This window comes from Paralichthys olivaceus, chromosome 23 (assembly GCF_024713975.1).
Source record: "Paralichthys olivaceus isolate ysfri-2021 chromosome 23, ASM2471397v2, whole genome shotgun sequence".
NCBI lineage: Eukaryota > Metazoa > Chordata > Actinopteri > Pleuronectiformes > Paralichthyidae > Paralichthys > Paralichthys olivaceus.
The window spans coordinates 1,217,714-1,237,379 of record NC_091115.1 but is presented as its reverse complement, the minus strand read 5'-3'; the positions used below and the strand labels follow the sequence as shown (position 1 = coordinate 1,237,379).

At 43.8% G+C, this 19,666-nt stretch overlaps 1 protein-coding gene across 2 annotated transcripts; it reads left to right on the top strand.

Annotated features, from left to right (window-relative positions):
- The first annotated feature begins 3,815 nt into the window (after positions 1 to 3,815).
- On the top strand, positions 3,816 to 8,483 carry LOC109643749 (protein NLRC3-like). 2 transcript variants are annotated; one of them, XM_069519585.1, is made up of 7 exons: positions 3,816 to 4,216; positions 4,328 to 4,399; positions 4,659 to 6,516; positions 6,597 to 6,770; positions 6,957 to 7,130; positions 7,241 to 7,287; positions 7,420 to 8,483. In XM_069519585.1, the coding sequence occupies exons 1-7, from the start codon at positions 3,940 to 3,942 to the stop codon at positions 8,001 to 8,003; spliced, it is 3,186 nt and encodes a 1,061-aa protein (XP_069375686.1). In that variant the 5' UTR covers positions 3,816 to 3,939; the 3' UTR covers positions 8,004 to 8,483. The 2 variants fall into 2 exon arrangements, with proteins under 2 accessions (XP_069375686.1, XP_069375685.1); XM_069519584.1 differs by having other exon boundaries at positions 3,819 to 4,216; positions 4,328 to 4,441; positions 7,420 to 8,470.
- Positions 8,484 to 19,666: the final 11,183 nt, after the last annotated feature.

The window sequence follows — 19,666 nt, the reverse complement described above, 5'->3', positions numbered from 1 at the left end:
GGTTGTAAGCAGCATCGAGTCTTTGACTGGTTTGTCAGAGAACTTGTTTGTGTCTGTAGAGATTTCAGGGTCCTTGAGGAAGTGTTTGAAGAAGGTGCAGGGGATTGTCAGGGTTCTTTAACTGGATCGAGGAGACTAGAACTGACCTTGAGGAGGTCGTCTGAGTCCTGGAAGGAGTTTAAGAAGTCTGAAGAGCAAAGTCTCAGTTTGGCTTTTGTTGGTGTAAATCTATGATCATATTTTGTTGGTATTAAACCACAGATCATCCCCTTTTCATATCTAAACTGTGAAAACACATGAACAATGACTGTCTTCAGAGGCGTCTGTCTTCTCCTCTCTCAGTTGTATCAAAGTTGAATCAGTATTCTGTGGTTTCCCTCGCTCTGCGTCAGGTGCAGTCTTCTGCGGTTTCAGCACAGAAAGTGTTTTTAATCCTCCGTCTTGTACGTTGAGGTAATAACGTCGGAGTAATTGTGCCTCGGGGGGGCGGCTGGCTGATTGACAGCTCATTTAAGAAGACACGGTCAAGGAGATGAGAGGCGAGGTTCAGAAACAGGAAGTTAATGAAGCTGCAGGGAAGATGGACAGGTACAACATCACTGATACACTCATCTGTCTCCCTGTAATTGAAATCTCATTTTGTAAAACATGGCAACGCTGATTCACCCGTTTTCTCTGGAGCCCAAAAAAAAATCTTCCATTTACCTGAAAACAAAGAGTCTGTTTAAACTTTGAGACAGAAATTAGCGGAGTTTATAAAAAGAATCGGCCTCAGCTGGATTTCGATGGTCAAGAGGTGAGAGGATTTTCAAAAGAAGCATTGAAGAGGTTTTTATTGAGATCACGGGACCAAAGTGAAAAAGTACGTTTCTCTGATTCCCTTGTCGAGAAGGAAACTGTTGAGCAGAGACAGAGAGAGAGAGACGGAGGGAGAGACACCGTGGAAGACAGACAGACAGAAAGAGGACAGACAGGTAGAAGAGAGACAGATCAGAGTTAATCTGTTTGAGATAAGACTCTAAGTCTTTGAGCGGCAGAAGAAATCTGAATTCCAGACCATCACATTTCCATAATCTGCCTCATATCCTAACAACCAGCCCCCTAACACACTCATCTCCTCTCCCATCATGCACCTGGCCTCATTACCATAATCCATCAAGCCTGTACAGACTTTGAGATGTAGTTTTGGGAGGATGCAGAGAGTACAGACATTTAAAAGTACATTCATCTCACTTCAACGAACCAGAGGTTGATTAATTACAGCTTTCATTACATTATGATGGAATCATCTCCACGAGCAGAACACAGAGGAACTCAGCTCTCTCAGTTATTTCACTGGGAACAAGTCAACCAGAGAATCTGTCCACGTCTCATTAATGTGCTGTTGGCTGCAACAGTTCACTTCTACATTTCCAAACACGATCTTAAATCTGCCATCGTCCACTTGTTGCTGTTTTATTCAACATATATGATCTTTATTTTGCAGGTTTGGTTTCAGTCATTTTAATCGATATGTCTCATGAAACATTTCATTTGGCCATTTTAAGGTTGTTAAAGTTTTTTTACTTCACATTTTGCTCATGTCGATTCCTCCTACTTGTTCTAATCCAAAGGTTTTTTTTCTTTTTATGTTTTTGAGTAAATCGTGACGTTGTTTGTGAGTATGACAACGTGTTGACGTAATAGATCCACCAGCATGTCTGCACACTCTTAATATGAAATAAATGCAGTTCCAGTAAAACGCTGTCAGACTCGTTGGTCTTGTACCTGCACTGATACTAGAAATGTAGAACGAACCCTGCGGCAGGTTAACTACAAACTTCAAGTAAATCCAGCACCAGTCACACAGCCTGTCAGTCACACGGCTCTGCAGCTCTCTGTAATGTCAGCAGAGTTTCCACTGCAGCTCCTCACATTAAAGTTGCACGAAGCCAAAGTCTGTTAAGCAGATTTACACTTTCTCTATCCTCTGATGGTGAGGGGCGTTCTGCAGCCGCAGGTTCACTTTCCACCGCTCGCATCTTCTTCTGAGAATGTCTGCTCTCATGAGTCCTGATATATGTTTGTTCTCATCATGAAGTATCGCACAATGTAAGATATTTGAAATAATTAAATCGTTCAGAAAGGTAATACTTTAACAGTATATAGAAGTATAACAGTCAAACAGTCTTGTATTCAGTATTTGTTCAAATGCATTTACTTGATTATAATCTTGAAATACTTTTACTTGTAATGGAGTATTGTGAAATGTGGTATCATTACTTTGACCTCAGTGAAGGATCTAAATACTGCTGCTCTAGGGTGTAATGAGTAAAGTGGCCTTTAGAGGGTGCTAGCATGACTTCAGACTTTCCTGTTCTCTCGTCTACTCAACTGTGAACAACGCACAATGTGTTGTGTTATAAAATAATATAACTTTAAGACAGAATTCATTCTCTCGTCGTGATGATTATTCATTACATATGTTACTGTGCTACTTACTAAAACCACTCTGTCATAAAGTTTGATATTGTGCACTGATGATTTAAAGTCAGATAAAAACAGTAAAGTATAAATACGTCAGAATTATATTGACCTCAGGGCTGAACTGACCGTCAGGAACAACTGCTGTTTTAAAAAACTTCAGATAAAGTTATTATCATTATCAGTTATTTATTAAACTATTGATGATTCAGACGAGGTTGGGCTCATGTTTCCCTTTGTTTCCAGTCTTTGTGCTAAGCTAAGCTAAGCGGCTGCTGTCCAGGTCACAGTGGCATTTTATCCAACACTAATAACTGTATCTTTAAACTTTTCCTTCAAAGATCCACTTTGTATTTAATCACATCATTAAATTAAAAATGTTTTGTAGCAAACAAACTGGAGTTTTAAAACGCTCTGCGGCACTTTGATGGTTCGTCGTTCAGCCTTTTCTCAGCCAATCAGCTGACGACAGCGTTCAATGGAAATGTTCAGAGCAAATTGGTTCTTCCTCAGAGAAGAAGAAACACAGACGACAGACGAAGTGTGTGTGATTATTAATGGAGAATATCAGCAGTCAGAGCTGATGGATGATTACAGTTTTATCTGCAGCCTGAGGCACCTATTAATCTGACACCCCTGCTCTCTGTGAGTGTGCCTGTGTGTAATAATTATTGTAGTGTCAAGACTGTGTGTGTGTGTGTGTCAGCAGCAATCAGCAGATACATGGAGCGGAGGGAGATAAACACCACACACACGAGCAACAAGACACAACAATCCAAACGTCGACTCTGCAGAGATTCAGAGGCCATGTTCGGGAAACGGCTGAGATTTTCAGAATCAGGCAGAAAGTCTATCTGCTTCATCTTCTGCTCATCTGAGGTCGATCAATAAAATGTTATTTGTGTAACGCTTTATTCACAAATCAAAATTTGCCTCAGCAAGGTGTAACATCCTCTGTAACCTCAGAGAGAGCCACATGTGAAGGATCCCTCGCCCGGGATGGACAGAGGTGCAGTGGATGCACGATCTCTGTGGGCGGTGGGCCTCAGAAGCTAATTTCCACCGTGATGAAAAATTTGAAGTAATAAAAAAGCCGGTAAAAAGTAGCAGGATGAAGTTTCCTGCAGCGTTACGCAGAGACACCACCAGAGGGGAATGAACGAAGACATTTGAGGGAGGAAATCTACAGCCTAGTTTAAGTCCTGTAGAGAAAATCTGTGATAGATGTAACCTTTGACTGCTCCATGGCTTGTGACTGTGTGAATTTCCCACCTGGGCGTTATATAGCTTCAGTGAGGACTTTGACTCTTTACTGGCAGCGTGACGCACCGGTTTTTATGAACGCTGATAACACTGTTAGAAGAGGTTTGACAAAGGAGGAGGAAGAAGAAAAGTCTAACATTTGACTGGAAAGAATAGTTTCATTTGAAACAGGTCGAGCTGCTGGAAACAGAAGCTTCAGTAAGTGACGCAGCGATGGTGACCGTGGAGGAGCTGCTTCTGGAAACCCTGGAACAGTTGGGACATGACGATTTTAAGACTTTCAAGTGGTACCTGCAGCTGCCGGAGATCTACAGCAGCTTCGCCCCGATCCCGAAGTACAAACTGGAGACGGCAGACAGGCTGGAAACTGTGACAGTGATGGTGCAGAAATACAACCATCACGTTGTGGAGATGGCTGAGACGGTTTTGGGGAAGATGAGCATGATTGAGCTGGTGCAGTATCTGTCAGACAGAAGGTCAGAACTAAAAGGTAAGCTGTGGAAACACAAAGAGAAATTCTTCAAAACACATTCTGAAGAAAAAAAGTGGAATAATGTTTCTGCGAATGTAAAAAAATCTTCATCTTCTTTTTTGGAATAAGACACAGGAGCTTCGTCCATTGCACCGCAGGCTGCTCCTCTTCCTCACCCTCCAGCCGACAGCAGAGCTGAAGGTAAAGATGTTCTTTGTGAGGCCAACATGATGAGAAGAGGAAGTAAGTTCGTGAGAGCTTCGTAACGATCACAGGGGGCCAGACCCGACCATCCAGGAATTTAATGTTATGTATTAATAAAAGCAAATGTCTGGCTCGTAAAAATTCACCGACTGGGGTTACAAGGCCGTTCTTACCTTCAATGTTTGCAGCTTATTTATTTGAAAAATGAAACTGTCTCACAAGCATCGGTCGAATTTGTTCGTTTTGTTTCTTGCAGATGTGGAGATGCACGTGCTACAGCCTCTAGAAGAACAGATCCAACAGTTTCAACGCACGATACAGACTAATTTCCAGAGCAAGTTTATGTGTGTTCAAGAGGGCATGGCCGAGAGTACAGAGGAGCAGTGCCTGGAAGACATCTTCATAGAGCTGTACATTACAGACGGGGGGGAAATACACATCAACGAACAGCATGAGATCATGCTGATCAGGAACTCAAGGACGGCAGCAGTGAAACCCATCGACCCCAGTGACATCTTCAAGAGCCCCATTGGTAAACCCTTAAGAACAGTGCTGACGACTGGAGTTGCAGGAATTGGCAAAACATTCCTTGTGAAAAAGTTTGTGTTGGACTGGGCCGAGGGAAGAAAGAATCAAGACGTGCATCTGATATTTCCCTTTAGCTTCAGCGAACTGAATTTACTGAAGGGAAAAAGGTTGAGTCTGGCCGAGCTGATTCATCGAAGTATCTGGGAAACCAAAGCCATCACCGAGGAAGATCTTAACGTTATCTTTGCAAAACTACAGGCATCCGGAAGCCGCGACTTTAACAATAGTCAATATAAACTCCTGTTTGTGTTGGACGGATTGGATGAAAGCCGCATTCAGATGGATTTGATGCGAGCTGAGCCTCAGCCGGTTGATTTTGATGTGACACAGTCGTCCTCGTTGGAGGTCCTGCTGACTGCGCTCATCAGTGGGAATCTGCTTCCCTCCGCTCGGGTCTGGATAACCACACGACCTGCAGCAGCCGGTCAGATCCATCGAGATTTTATCAAAAGAGTGACAGTGGTGAGAGGATTCACTGATCCACAGAAGGAGGAGTACTTCAAGAAGAAGTTCCCCGATAAGGAACAATGCGGCAGAATCATCGCCCACATCAAGGCATCACGAAGCCTATTCATCATGTGTCACATCCCAGTTTTCTGCTGGATCACCTCTACAGTCTTGCAGGATGTTTTGAAAACCAAAACGAACATAGATCTGCCCACAACGTTGACGGAGATGTACACAGAATTCCTGATGTATCAAATCACGCTGACAGGAGAGCGATGTGGCAAAAAAAAGAGCATCCGGTACATCAAGTCCTTGGCAAAACTAGCATTCGACCATTTGGAGAAAGGCAACCTCTTCTATGAGAAAGATCTGAGGGACAGTGGCGTTAATTTCCGCAAAGTGTCGCAGAACATTGGAGTGTTCACAGAGGTCTTTAAAGAGGTGCGCAAGTGGAAGGACACCGATAAGGGGCGGATGTTCCGCTTCGTCCATTTGACCCTTCAGGAGTATCTGGCTGCCCTTCATGTTGTGATGTCACTCATTAACGACAACAAGAACGTACTGTTGGAGCAAAAGCTAAAACTGGAGGATCTGTGTACGCTCTGCAGGAGAAAAACCATGACAGAGGTCCACGAGATTGCAATTCAGAAAGCGCTGAGTTCAAATGGGCAGCTGGACTTGTTCCTGCGCTTCCTTCTGGGCCTTTCTCTGCAGACCAATCAGGATCTCCTTATGTGTCTGCTGAATACGTCAAAGGGGTTCCCTCAGACCAACCATCAACACACGATCCAGTCCATCAAGAAAAGGATAAGGGAGAACATATCCCCAGAGAGGAGCATCAATCTATTCCACTGTCTTAATGAGCTCAGAGATGATTTCTTAGTGAAGGAGATCCAGCAGAACTTGAGTTCAGGAAGTCTGTCCACAAGCGATCTCTCTCCGGCTCACTGGTCGGCACTGGTCTTCATCCTGCTGTCATCGGAAGACACGCTGGAGGTGTTTGACTTGAAGAAATACTGTCCTTCAGAGGAGGGTCTCCTCAGACTGATACCAGTGGTCAAGGCCTCCAACAAATCACTGTAAGTAGACAAACAACCTAAATCCTTACGGGATTGTATCACTTTATTTAAACAGTTTTATCCGACCAATACCTTCTCAGGCTGAGTAGCTGCAATCTATCGGACAACATCTGTGAGGCTCTGGCTTCAGTGCTCAGCTCTGAGTCCTCTATGCTGAGAGAGCTGGACCTGAGTGACAACAACCTGCAGGATTCAGGAGTGAAGCTTCTTTGTGTTGGACTGGAGAGTCCAAACTGTGTCCTGCAAACTCTCAGGTAAGAGCTCGTTCGTTTGATCATCTGGTGACCGTTACAAGCTGGTTGACATCCGCCGAAGGTTAAGTTCAACCGCGGACAATGTCTGGACCTGTTCCTCCAGATATTCTCCGAGAAAACTGTTTCGGCGGGAAATTCACTGCTTTAACGATTTTAAAAGAATTCTTCATATAAATGTGTGTGTAGACTGTCAGGCTGCGTGATCTCAGAGAAAGGCTGCGCTGCCCTGGCCTCGGCCCTGAGGTCCGAACACTCCAACCTGAAAGAGTTGGACCTGAGCTTCAATCATCCCGGAGACTCTGGAGTGAAAGTGCTGTCCGCTCTCCTGCAGGATCCAAACCATCCACTGGAAACTCTCAAGTATGAACTCACACTCACAGTTACTGAACAGACGTGTAAATGAAGAAACGGACGACGCCTCACTGAAAAGGAGTTGATGGTTGATTATGACTTTATGTTTCTTCCTCAAGCTTCGACTATTGTGGAGAGCAAAGACTGAGTCCTGGTCTGAAGAAATGTAAGTTTAACTTTTATTTACTTTCGGCCAGAGTCAGGCTGTTTTCCTCTTTGTGTGAACTCTTACATTAAGTTATCCGCAGTAGACGTGTTGATTAACTGCTGCAGTTTCTCGTCTTGTTTAAACCTTCAGATGTTTGTGAACTCGTCCTGGATGAAAACTCAGCACAGAAAAACCTCAAACTGTCCGACGGCTGCCGGACGGTGACCACCGTGGAAGAGAAGCAGCCGTACGGTCACCACCCGGACAGATTCGACTGCTGGCTGCAGGTGCTGGGGAGCACTGGACTGACTGGCCGCTGTTACTGGGAGGTCAAGTGGAATGGCCTGGCTTATATTGCGGTGACGTACAAAAGAATCATCCGCAAAGGAGAGGGTGCCGACAGCTGTCTCGGTGCGAACGACCACTCCTGGATGCTGCTGTGTCACAGTGACGTTAACTTCTCCGTCAGGCACGGAAACAAAGTTTCACACGTCCGGCCTCGGTTCTCTCCAGCCTCGGACAGAGTGGCAGTCTTCCTGGACTTTCAGGCCGGCATTCTGTCCTTCTACAAAGTGTCCTCTGTCGCACTGATCCACCTCCACACGTTCAAATCCACGTTCACTGAGCCTCTGTACCCCGCGTTCGGGTTTGGGTTCAGGCATCGATTTCAGGACTTTGGGTCATCGGTGTCTTTGTGTGAAATGAAAGAAGTCATCTACTTCTCTCGCTGCTGACACGCCGGGTTCACTCAGGACAGATCTGTCTCCGGTGTCGTTGCCCTCACCGAGGACGTCGTGTTCACGTCACTTCCAGTCGGAGCTGCAGCCATCGAACGGTTTCACAGGGAGCGACTCACGTGCACCGACATCAACTCAGCCACGAAAAACTGAGAAGCTCAGACGACAACACACAAAGACGAAGTGTGGAATAATGAAAAGTCTGGAGACTTGTGCTGCGACTCCCAACAACAACAGTCCGTCCTGTTAAACTCATGTAAACTGCAGCTGGTGACGTTAAGAACTCGACTTTCATATCGTGAACAAGAATTTTAATGAATGGAATAAATCCAGTAAATTGCCGCCAGCACTGAGTTAAGAGTAATGATAATTTTTTGCTTTGTATGACTGAATTGTGTTGTAATGACATAAAAAAGTAATTTGCCCTCAGGTCCTTATGAATAAATGAAGCTTAACTTACTAAGTAACTCACTGACTTTATGATGGGATGTGATTTCAGTTCATTTCATGTCTCATCAGGTCGCTCCCACCCGAGCGCTGAATCCACCAGCAAGTTGTGAGTGATTTAAAACTTGGGCAAATTTATTGGAGGGATGAGTCCGAGCCGGGGGGGGGGGGGGGTATCCATGACGGCGGCGCAGGATATTACAGCTGGATTTCAGCAGGAGAACCTGATTATTCGGGCGAGTGAACTTTTAACCAGGGTTAAAAAGACCTTTATTAAGTGTGTGAAAGACTCGTCCACGTTTACTCTGCTGTTGAATCCCCAGATTCAGACACACTTTCATCCTGTGCCTGAAATCCACAGGACAGAGAGCTGCAGTGTGTGTGTGTGTGTGTGTGTGTGTTCCTATAGTGGATCTCAGTCAGTCAGAGTGTGTGTTTGAATGTGTGTGTGCGCTCCAGGGTAAATAGCGTCTGATTTCTACTGTGACTCTGCAGCCTTCAGTTCCATTTTCTCTCAATGTCACAGACTCAGTGTGTGTGTGTGTGTGTGTGTGTGTGTGTGTGTGTGTGTGTGTGTGTTTCATGTCAGGTTATAATCCTGTCAGCCTCAGAAACCTGAACTGACGTGAACAAGAGGGGAGGAATGAACGACAGACTCGCTCTGCCCCTCTCCCCCTCTTTCTCTGGGGGTAACCATGGTAACGGGCCTGCCTCTGTTGCCATGGCTGCGGGTTGGAAGCCGTCTGCCTCGGTGCCCTTGAGCAAAGCAAAGTCTCGAGGGGTAAATTAAAACATACGCAGCTTCGAGAAAGGACAGAAGAAAAAAAAAGGGTCTTTTGAAAAGACATTGAAATGAGGAAAGAATAAAATGAGACAAAAAATATCAAACTTGAAAACCTGAATATTAAATTAAAGACTTGAAAACACACAAAATAAAATAAAGACAGAACCAGTCAAAGAGTTAAAGAGACGTGAAAACATGTTTTGTGACGTCACCGTGACATTTGACCATCAAACTCTAATCTAACTTCATCCTGTTTTCAGTTTCTCTGTTGTTTGACTCCATCAGAACAAAATCAAACTGAAAAATCTAAAGTTAATCAGAAACCGTCAAATGAACAGAGAGAAGAGTTTTTATTTAAAGAAAAGAAATGAGAGAAGATCAACAACAACAGATACGATTCAGAAGCTCGACAGTTTGTCTCTAATGATCAGTTTCACTTTCACGTCGTAATAAAAGGTTTGAGACAGAAAATGAAAACGACGCCTCAGTGTGTGTGTGTGTGTGTGTGTGTGTGTGTGTGTGTGTGTGTGTGTGTGTCTGTTACATATTAACATATCAATGGTCCTGAAAGCTTCCACCCACTTCTTCTTCTGCTGAGATGTTAATTACAGCTAATTATCAGAGGAACACACACACACACACACACACACACACACACACACACACACACACACATTTTACCTTTAGAAAACAACAACTTTGAAATGAAGTTCATTAAAACTAAAGAGCTGGTCGACGATAAAACGTCCTGGAAGTTGAAATTTAACAAAAGATTTGTCTTAATTCTCCTAATATTACAAAGTTCCTTTGGTCTAAAGATTGCTCTCCTTCGATATGACCCTGAATCTCCGTCAGAGAAAACAACTAAATGTTTTCTTGGCCTGAAGTCAGAGGCTCCGGACCGTCTCCGTCCACATGTTGTTCACGTGTGAAACTCCAGAGAAAGTCTGGATCAAATGTTCATGTGAGAAAACACAGAAGGTTTGAGGTCAGAGAGAGAATCCTCCTGTGAACTCACGTTTCTCTGGACACTTTAAAACACCGAGCTGCTGTTTCTATATTTTCACCGTGGAAATAATTTACATAATAAAAAAGCTCCATTTGTGGATGAGGAAGAAAAACAACGGAGACGTGAAGATGCGTTTCTGAATGTGAGTGTGGGCTCACGCTGCAGCTGACAAAACATTTTGGGAAACCATCAGAGGAAACCTGAAGCGCAGGTTATTTTCTCCTGAAGCCGAATTATTCTGCTGTCAAAGTGATTTCAACAGCTTCTCTAATGTTCCTGTGTTTGAATGAGACACTGCAGCTGCAACACCAACGAGAAAACGAACGAAACACAGGCTCAGTAATCCCGTTCTTCAGAAAGGGTTCAACTGATTCAGGCTCAAATAATCCTAATGATACCACCTTCTTCTAATTCAGTGTTTATTTAAGGGGTTACCTTGGCAGTACGCTCTTATTTTGAAATACAGGTGAAAGGAGTAGAGCTGATGTGATTGGCTGAGGGCCGATCACGTGATTGCTGGTACCTGTGCCTTCAGTATTTGAACTGTAAAGACTTGTCTGGGTTCACGTCTCACACTAAATGAGTTGTTGTTGAATATTTTGTCATTTAAATGCAAAGCTCAGCCAGTTTAACTCAATCACATTTCACTTCATCACACAGACGAAGATTCAAGCTACAGGGACAATAAAAAACTATTTAGAATCAGAAACACGGTTTAAATGAAAGTTCAAGTTCAATCAAAGGGATTAAAAAGAGCAGAATAAAAGAGGTAACAGAAATAGAAAGTATAAATCTGTAAACACAATCATTCAGAGGAGTTAAATAATACAAATAAAACAGATTAGTTGTAAAAATATTAAATATCAGAGTGACTATATTATATATTATTATATATATTATACTATAGATTTTGTAAAATGGTTGCGTTAAAGTAAAACTCATTCATTCGTTGTATTTACATGAACAGACCATAATGATTTAATTTAGATGATAATGAAGACTGAAGGTGTGAGCTCATGTTTTATTATCCAGAGAATTCACTGACTGTGTTTTATTTTATCATTACATGAAAATGTAAAAATGTAAAAATGTAAAACATAAAATTGTAGAATTTTAAAATGCGGTTCGTTTTGAAAACACATTTGTCAGTTTGAGCAGGAGCTTGAACACAATATTCAGGAACACGTTAAAACTTGTGTGGTTACTCACAGGTGGCGCTCTCGCTCGCTCTCTCTCTCTCTAGTTCTCTGTGGAAGTAAAGAAGTCGAGTTACTGAGCACATGTCAAACACGCCTGATGAAAACTCACAGGAGGAAACTCTTCTTCCACTATTTCCTTCCTGTTCACCTGTGGGTGTCTTGGTGATGCCGATGCAATACTGCCACCTACTGGACTGGAGCCACTGCAGAGCCCGAGTGGAGGGAAAGTGTCGGTGCAGAAGTTTTGTCGGTGAAATATATGAAACTAGATGACAACAACATTTTTTCACATCTGTTTCTAGCCTGATATTTAATTTGTACCTTTAATTACAAATGTTAGTTATTAAATGTTTCATTTTATTTACATTCATTCTGTGAAGAAGGAAAAGTGACGTGTGAATAATATTTAAACCAAGTTAGTTACAGGCTGTTAAAGTAAATCAACACTGTGTCACCTTGTCTCTCCTGTGAATACATGGAGTGTGTGTGTGTGTGTGTGTGTGTGTGTGTGTGTGTGTGTGTGTGTGTGTGTGTGTGTGTGTGTGTTATATCCTGTAGGAATTTGTCACATTGTTGTGTATCTGCAAGTTTCACAACTTTGCAGAAAGCTCGGAGCAGCAGCAGAAACCGACCAGTCACACTGCAGCTGAAGCTTTTCCTCCAATCAGCACATTTCACACCAGCTGAGCTCGTTATGGAATCGAACATGTGACACAAACACACTCTCCTTCTAATTATAGGGTAACACACTGAATAAGAACCAGAGGTTAAAGTTTCCTTCGTCATTAGTGGGCTGTCCTGTAAATACATATAAAGTAGCCCCACCCCCTCTTGTTATCTGGGCCACGTGGTCGGTCTAACGAGAGCTCGTTAGCTGCGTTAACATCAGTCCAATTAGGGAGGTCAAACGGTAACGAGGAGCCGTGAATAACACGGGAAGAGAAACCGGTTCGATCCGTCAACGTCTGGTTTTCTGACTTGTGACTTGTTCTCTCGGCCAATCAGAGTCTCTCCTCACATTAGAACGTCGCCACCAATCACAGAGAAGATCCGTCATCGTAATGAGCACCGCGGGCGAGCGTAGGGGGGGGGGGGGGGGGGGGGGCGTGAGGTCGCCTCGATTTCATCTTAACACTGGAGCTTCATATGTCACACTTACAACAACCAGGACAAGATCCGATATGTGATTATACTTCATTAAAACGTCTAAATGTCACATATGTTGTTGACTTTAAACTTTAAACAGTTTTTATCAAGTTCACTGAACTTTTCATTTTGTCATTTCGTCAGATCCTCGTTACTCGAGGTCTCTGCTGTGTTTTCACACAACAAAGGGAAAACGCACAGTTTGTCAATCGACTGTTTTTACATTCGTCACGTGGATTCAATCAGTGTGAATAAAACTTTAATTACACGACCTCATCGATCCAAACAGTGAGTAAAGATCTGGTTTGATGATGTTTATGATCTTTTAAACACTGAGGCGACATCGGTCTGACGGCCGAGACATCGATCACGTCAAACAGCAGCTCTCACTAATCAACGGGACGAAGTTTGGACCAAAAAACCAATAAAGTCCGTGTTTCTGATTCTTCACGTTTCATTGTTCAGTCAAAGGATTTTTACTTTTTCTGCCTCACAAACAAAAATCTGTTTGATTGTCGAAAGAAATACGTCAAACACACACACACACACGCACACACACACACACACACACACACACACACACACACACACACACACACACACACACCATCATTTATTCAATATTCCATTACCTTCTCATTTGGGGCGAGAGACTCATTTATTCTCATCAGGAGAGCGAGAGGGAAACAGGAGATTGTGTATTAACTCCATCAGTGTAATGATGTGGAGCTTTTATATAAAGTTTATAATGAAATGTGTGTGTGTGTGTGTGTGTGTGTGTGCAGATTTCTCAGCAGCCACTAGGGGGAGCTGTAAATCTGTCCATCAACATAAAACTGTTTCTGTCCATCTTGTTTGATTGGCAGCTGCCTCCTTTTATCCTTCCTTCTCCTTCTCCTTTCCTCTTCCACCCTCTCTCCTTTCCTTTCTCATTCTTTGATTCACACCTTCTTCCTTTTTATTCTTATTTTTTTACACTTCTCCTTCTTTCCTTCCATAACCTCTTGTTTCACAGTCTCCATACTTTCATGATTCCTTCTCTCCTCCTCTCCTCCTTCATCTCATCCCTTCCTCATTACTCACAGAGTTTCTTTTACATTAATGTCATTTCTCAGACCTTCTTCCTCCTCCTCCTCTTCCTCCTCCTCTTCCTCCTCCCTCTCTCTCAGTCCAGATTAGAAATCAGATTTCCCACAGATGAATGGATGACTCTGAGGAGATGGGTGGCCTAGTTTCAGCCTCTCTCCTCCTTCTATCGATCCATCCGTCCCTCAATCAATAAACCATCGTCCGTCCATCAGTCTCTATAAAACAGAATGAGGAGGAGGAGGAGGAGGAGGAGGAGGAGGAGGACGGAGACTCTCAGCTGGACGTGCTTCCTGTCCGCAGACGAACACTTTCAGATGTTATTTCAGTTAAAGCGAGAACTCGTCGCTGCTTCACCAACTTCTCGTGCGGTGATGAAATTGCATTGCTCAAAGAAGTTACCCAGAATTCCTCAGTGTAATGTCACAGCTGTAAAAGAAACTAATGAGTCAGAGTCAAATTTTCAATTTCAGGGTTTGAATCCGGTTTGAATCGGGTTCAGTCACACGTCTGCTGCTCTCAGTTTTACATCTGAACCAAACCACAGACAAACAATCACACGTTTCTCATGTTGTCATGTTTCAGCTGCAACATTTAAACTCAGCGTGTTTGAGGAACATTAATAAACTAAAAATCCTGAACACAGTCACCTGAAGTGTTTGAGTCTGTGGCTTCTCTGGTTCCGGGGGCGTGGTCGTAGAGGAGTCAGCTCCTGGAGGAGACCGGGGTTCGACTGTGATCACAGAGAGCTGAAGAACAAATCAGATCAAATGAATCATTAACAGGTTTGATGTGCTGATGATTCACACTCAGCTCCGAGCCACGAGACCGCAGGAAAACACAGCACATGACACGCGACACGTCACCAACACGTAACAAAATCTACTGCGAACGTCGAGTGTAGAAACAAAACGAATCAAATCAACGACTTCAAGACTTTAAATGAATCACCACTGATATTCATTCAAATCATTGAGAGAAATCCAACATGTGTCATCATCAAAATATCTGTGTGTGTGTGTGTGTGTTTGTGTGTGTGTGTGTGTGTGTGTGTGTGTGTGTGTGTGTGTGTGTGTGTGTGTGTGTGTGTGTGAAGCATTTTTAAATAGACGGGAGGGTCCGCAAACTTTTGGCCAACTTCAACAGGTTCAACTGGTTGTAAATACACGGTCTGTGTTTCTGCACTATGAGTGTGTGTGTGTGCTTTCTTAAGCACAGGATGATGGGAAATTCAAAAGGTGAGGGCATCGCTCACACACACACACACACACACACACACACACACACACACACACAGCTCACTGTGTGTTAATCAGTGCTGTGGGTGTGAAGCTTCGACCTTCTCTCGTTAAACCATCTGCTGCTGGAGAAAATCCAGCTGTCAGTCTGACACACACACACACACACACACACACACACACACACACACACACACACACACACACACACACACACACACACACATCATAAACCTTGCTGCAGTATTTGAATGTGTGATGAGCCTTTAGAGACCTGTGATCACAGACTACAATCTAAACATCTCCATCGCCTCCTGGTGGCTGGCTGCAGTACTGGTCATAAACCCCACCTCCTCCATGTCGGCAGATGGGACAAAAATAAAAATCGTAAATAAAATGAAAATAATCATGATCATATAAATATATTTGGATTCATTTTTAAAATGTAGTGTTCGTAAAGTAGTTTCGTGCAGTTTGAAGGTGGTACGTTTTTTTGTTGTTGAACATATTTTAAAGTTAAATAATAAACAAGATGAAGAAATTACAAACTTTATATCTGTCGGACATTTTTAAAAAATGAATCTCTGTCTATAAACCCGTTCTCCATCACGTGTGTTTGCCGTGTTAAGATGCGGTGCGGACGCCTTCATTGACGGTGTGTTGTTCTCACCCGAGTCGTCGCATTAACATCACGTTCACTGTTCTTGTTTGTGAGGTGAAGACGTGTCAGTGTGTGTCAGTGTGTGTCAGTGTGTGTCTGTTTCATCACACCTTCACATCCAGGAGCGTGAAGCTCGTCCACAGGGAACCAGCCGCCGCTCCGCAGGCCTCCTGTTAATTGGGCTTTCATCACGAGGCTGAGCTCCCACCTCCATGTTTAGATCTTCACATCGAATTTCTGAGAAGCAAGAAAAACACACACCTGCTGAAGAACTGGAAACAATATATATTTATATGTATATGTATATGTATGTATATATATATATATGTATATGTATGTGTATATCAACAGAATATAACTTTGTAAATGAAACTGCAGTGTAAAAGTGATATGTTTGAGGACTGAGCCTCCAGTTGTATTATATAGATGCAGACTGTGAGTCCTGCTGCTGCTCAGAGTCTGATCATATTTGAGTTACAGTGAGCTGCTGTTCAGTCTCTGCTCGTCTGAGCTGAATTACAATGGACCCTCCGTCATGGCCGCCTGCAGGTCACTTCTCCTCCTCCTCGCAGGAGGTGCATCGCCCACTTCGCTCGGTGGTAACCGCAGCAGCAGTTTCTTTTTGATCCTCCTCTGACTCGGCCAGATTGGACGATCCTTTCTCTTCTCTGTGTGTGTTTTATCACTCGGCCTGAGACCGTCCTGCTGAGGACGGACACGAGCACACGGATCGGCCACAAAGAGCCGGCGCCACGGGAAACCGACCAATCAGAGCAAACTCAGCTGACGCCACATCACAAACTGTGTGACTGTGAGTCCTGCTGAAAGAGTCGAGATGTTTTTATTCTTATTTCTTACTATTTTAAATGCACTACAACCTTTTGATAAAATAACGACAGGAACTAAAGTTAGGAGCTGAAGTTTGGAAATAAACTGGAGGAAATAAATCCACTGACTGAACTGAAAAACATAGTTTGAGTCTCAGAAGCTAAAATACAAAAACAAATCTCACCAACTAAACCTAAAGAAGTAAAGTCAGGAAACTTCTGCCTCGTTTAAAAAATCCCCTCAGATTAATCAAATAAATTATTCCAGATAAAAACCAGACGTCTTCAGCGAAGGAAAATATCATTTAACAAGTGAAACCTTCACGTTCAGATTCATCTGAAATCCTGAGAAAGTTTTAAATCACCATCACAATCTTTCATAAACTGCTCAATATTTCTCCCCCTCGTCTTCCTCCTTCCCCTCGTCTTCCTCCAACACCCCACCCCCCTCCTCTTCCTCTTCCTTCTCATCTTTCTTTTCCTCTTTAACTTCCTCCTCCTCATATTTTTCTCCTCTTCTTCTTCCTTTCCTCACCACTATCTCTGGATCAGCATAATTACAGCTCATTTATCTTTTCCGCCTGGACTCAAGGATAAACACACACACACACACATACACACACACACACACACACACACACACACACACACACACACACACACACACACACACACACACACACACACACACACACACACACTTCTCCTTGTTACAGGAAGATAATTTTGGGAAATACTCCTTATAATTATGATTCATATCTGGGTCATTCATAACCATCAGCTGAAGACAGTGTGTGTGTGTGTGTGTGTGTGTGTGTGTGTGTGTGTGTGTGTGTGTGTGTGTGTGTGTGTGTGTGTGTGTGCAGTAATATTAGCATAAAAGTTGGTCGTTGCCAGGGCAACCGTGCTAATGGAAGATTCTTCATCACTTTCTATTTTTAAGTTTCTGTTTCAGTTTGTGAATCAAACAAACAAACAGAATCTGACCGGATTGTTTCCAGAGCGACGGAGATCCGGTCGTAGTCGTCCGTCAGCTCACGTCAACTCATCCGTCCGCCACCTCCTTCATCCGTCCGCCACCTCCTTCATCCGTCCATCGTTGAAGGAGAAGAGAGAGACAGGAGGAGAAGGGCAGTGAGACAGAGAGGGAAACAGGAAGTAAGGGATTATTATAAGTGATAGAAATGAGAAGATGAAGGTTTGGGTCTAAAAGTGATGATGTCACTTCCTTCTGAATAACCTCTGACCTCTCGGTGACCTCCCAGGTTCCTCTGGTGTCATGAAGCTGGAGCTTTAGATGAAGCGGACTGTAAACGTGTGAATATGAAGATGCTCAGTATGCATGTGAGGAACTGAAATCATCTCCGGGGAACCGAGCAAGACATTTTATTGACTTTTCATTTCTGGCCCGAGTCAGACGGACTGTTTTCAGGCAGAATTTAATTTACTCGCACAAGTGAATGATTTCCTGAAGACGAGGGAGGAAGAGGATATTTGAAAGTAAGCAGAGTTACATCAGATTCCCTCGGCTCCGCTGATGATTTCTACGATTACAGTTTGTAAACCAGGGCAGAGCTCCCTGTTCTTTACTTATTCATACCAACGCATCGCTTTAATTCAAGAATGTCACTCGTCCACATTAAAGAACCTGTGTTATATATGATGTTCGGTTTCATTCTTAGATTATGTTTTAACTTGGAGGAATCCACTTTCCACAAAAACTACTTCAACAGAACTTTGTGGACGGACGACTTTTAAATCCTCATCAGATCGTCCTTGAGCCCGAGTGGACGTTTGCTCCAGATGAGATGAAGTTGTCTCCGAGGCGTTTCTAATACGAGGCATGAGAAGAATCATCGAGCAGCGGTGGTGGGCGTCTTTCCCCCAGCAGCCACAAGGGGGAGCTCATCAGGCAACTTGACAGTTAGCTTTGCGCTCCGATTAGGACGCCATGTTTCGTTGGTGTGTTTGTGAGCAGGAGGTCCCGTTTATTGTTGGTTCATCAGTTCTATATTATCCCTGAATGCAGCGGAGCAAGCATCTGATTGGCTGAGCAGGTATTGTGAAATGAAAACCTGTCGGTTGCTGTATCCAATCCAGCGCCGCTGCCTCCAGGGCTGCATGTGATTGGCCGACAGCTCGTTATTCACCCGACTAAGGCTCGGACAGCGGAACCGATCGGCTGAGGGGGAAGTGGGAACGCGATCGGTTCAAGTTGAGGGTGAAATTCAAACAAGGGGGAAAATGCAAATGAACTCGATCGTGTTCTCGGTGGAGTTTGTTAAAAAAGAATCCCGACAGAACTTTGATTTTAAAAACACAAACTTTCTCTTTGTGGATAACGACACGACGTCACAGCTGAAGAGTCAGACACACACTTTACTTCTGACACTTCAGAATGCTGCGTCGGGCTTTCAGAGATTCCGCTGTTCAAACACTTGTTAGTGTCGGGCGAGAATGAGATTGTTCCCTTAATGGTGAAACACATTTTAATGCTGCCTCTCTCTCTCTCACTCGTCCACCAATTATCTGCAGCTCGCTCAGAAAACAGCTGCTAAATATTCACGAGACGAGCGAGGAGCGAGACGAGGAGCGAGACGAGGGAGACGAGGGAGACGAGGAGAAGGAGGGAGACGAGGAGAAGGAGTGAGACGCTGAATGTTAAAATAATCCCAGTGAGCGAGAGAGAAACCTTCTTCACAAACAAGTCCAATGATGATCGGATTGTTTTACCCACAATCCACGTGAACGAGAGTGGAAGACTCAGAACCTGCCCCCTGGAGGCAGGAGGGTGTAAGGTACACATACGCCGAAATAAATGCAAAGCAAAGGTTCCTTGTCCCTGAGGAAGGTTCCTCCAAAGGTTCCTTGTCCCTGAGGAAGGTTCCCCCCCGACTCCACTGAGTCCGTCTCACTTTTGCTTCGTTTCCCGTTGAACCAACTTTCAGAACCTGACGACTGAGGACGAAAGCAGAAGCAGAATCGATCAATCGTTCATGAAAGAGGTGAAGCAGCAGGAGGAGGAGGAGGAGGAGGAGGAGGAGGAGGAGGAGAAGTCAGATGTGATCACTTTGTTTCTCCTGATACAAACAGTGAAGATGTCGAGGTGTCTCTCTCCCGACTGCAGCTGTGCCTCGTTCTCTCACTTCACCTCCTGCGTTTCATTCATCTGCTCAGTTGTATCGATCGACTGATCTTTTGTCGTCTCTTTATTCTCGTTGTTTCACTGAATCTTTTTCTTTTCCTTTTTTCTCGTCATTCAG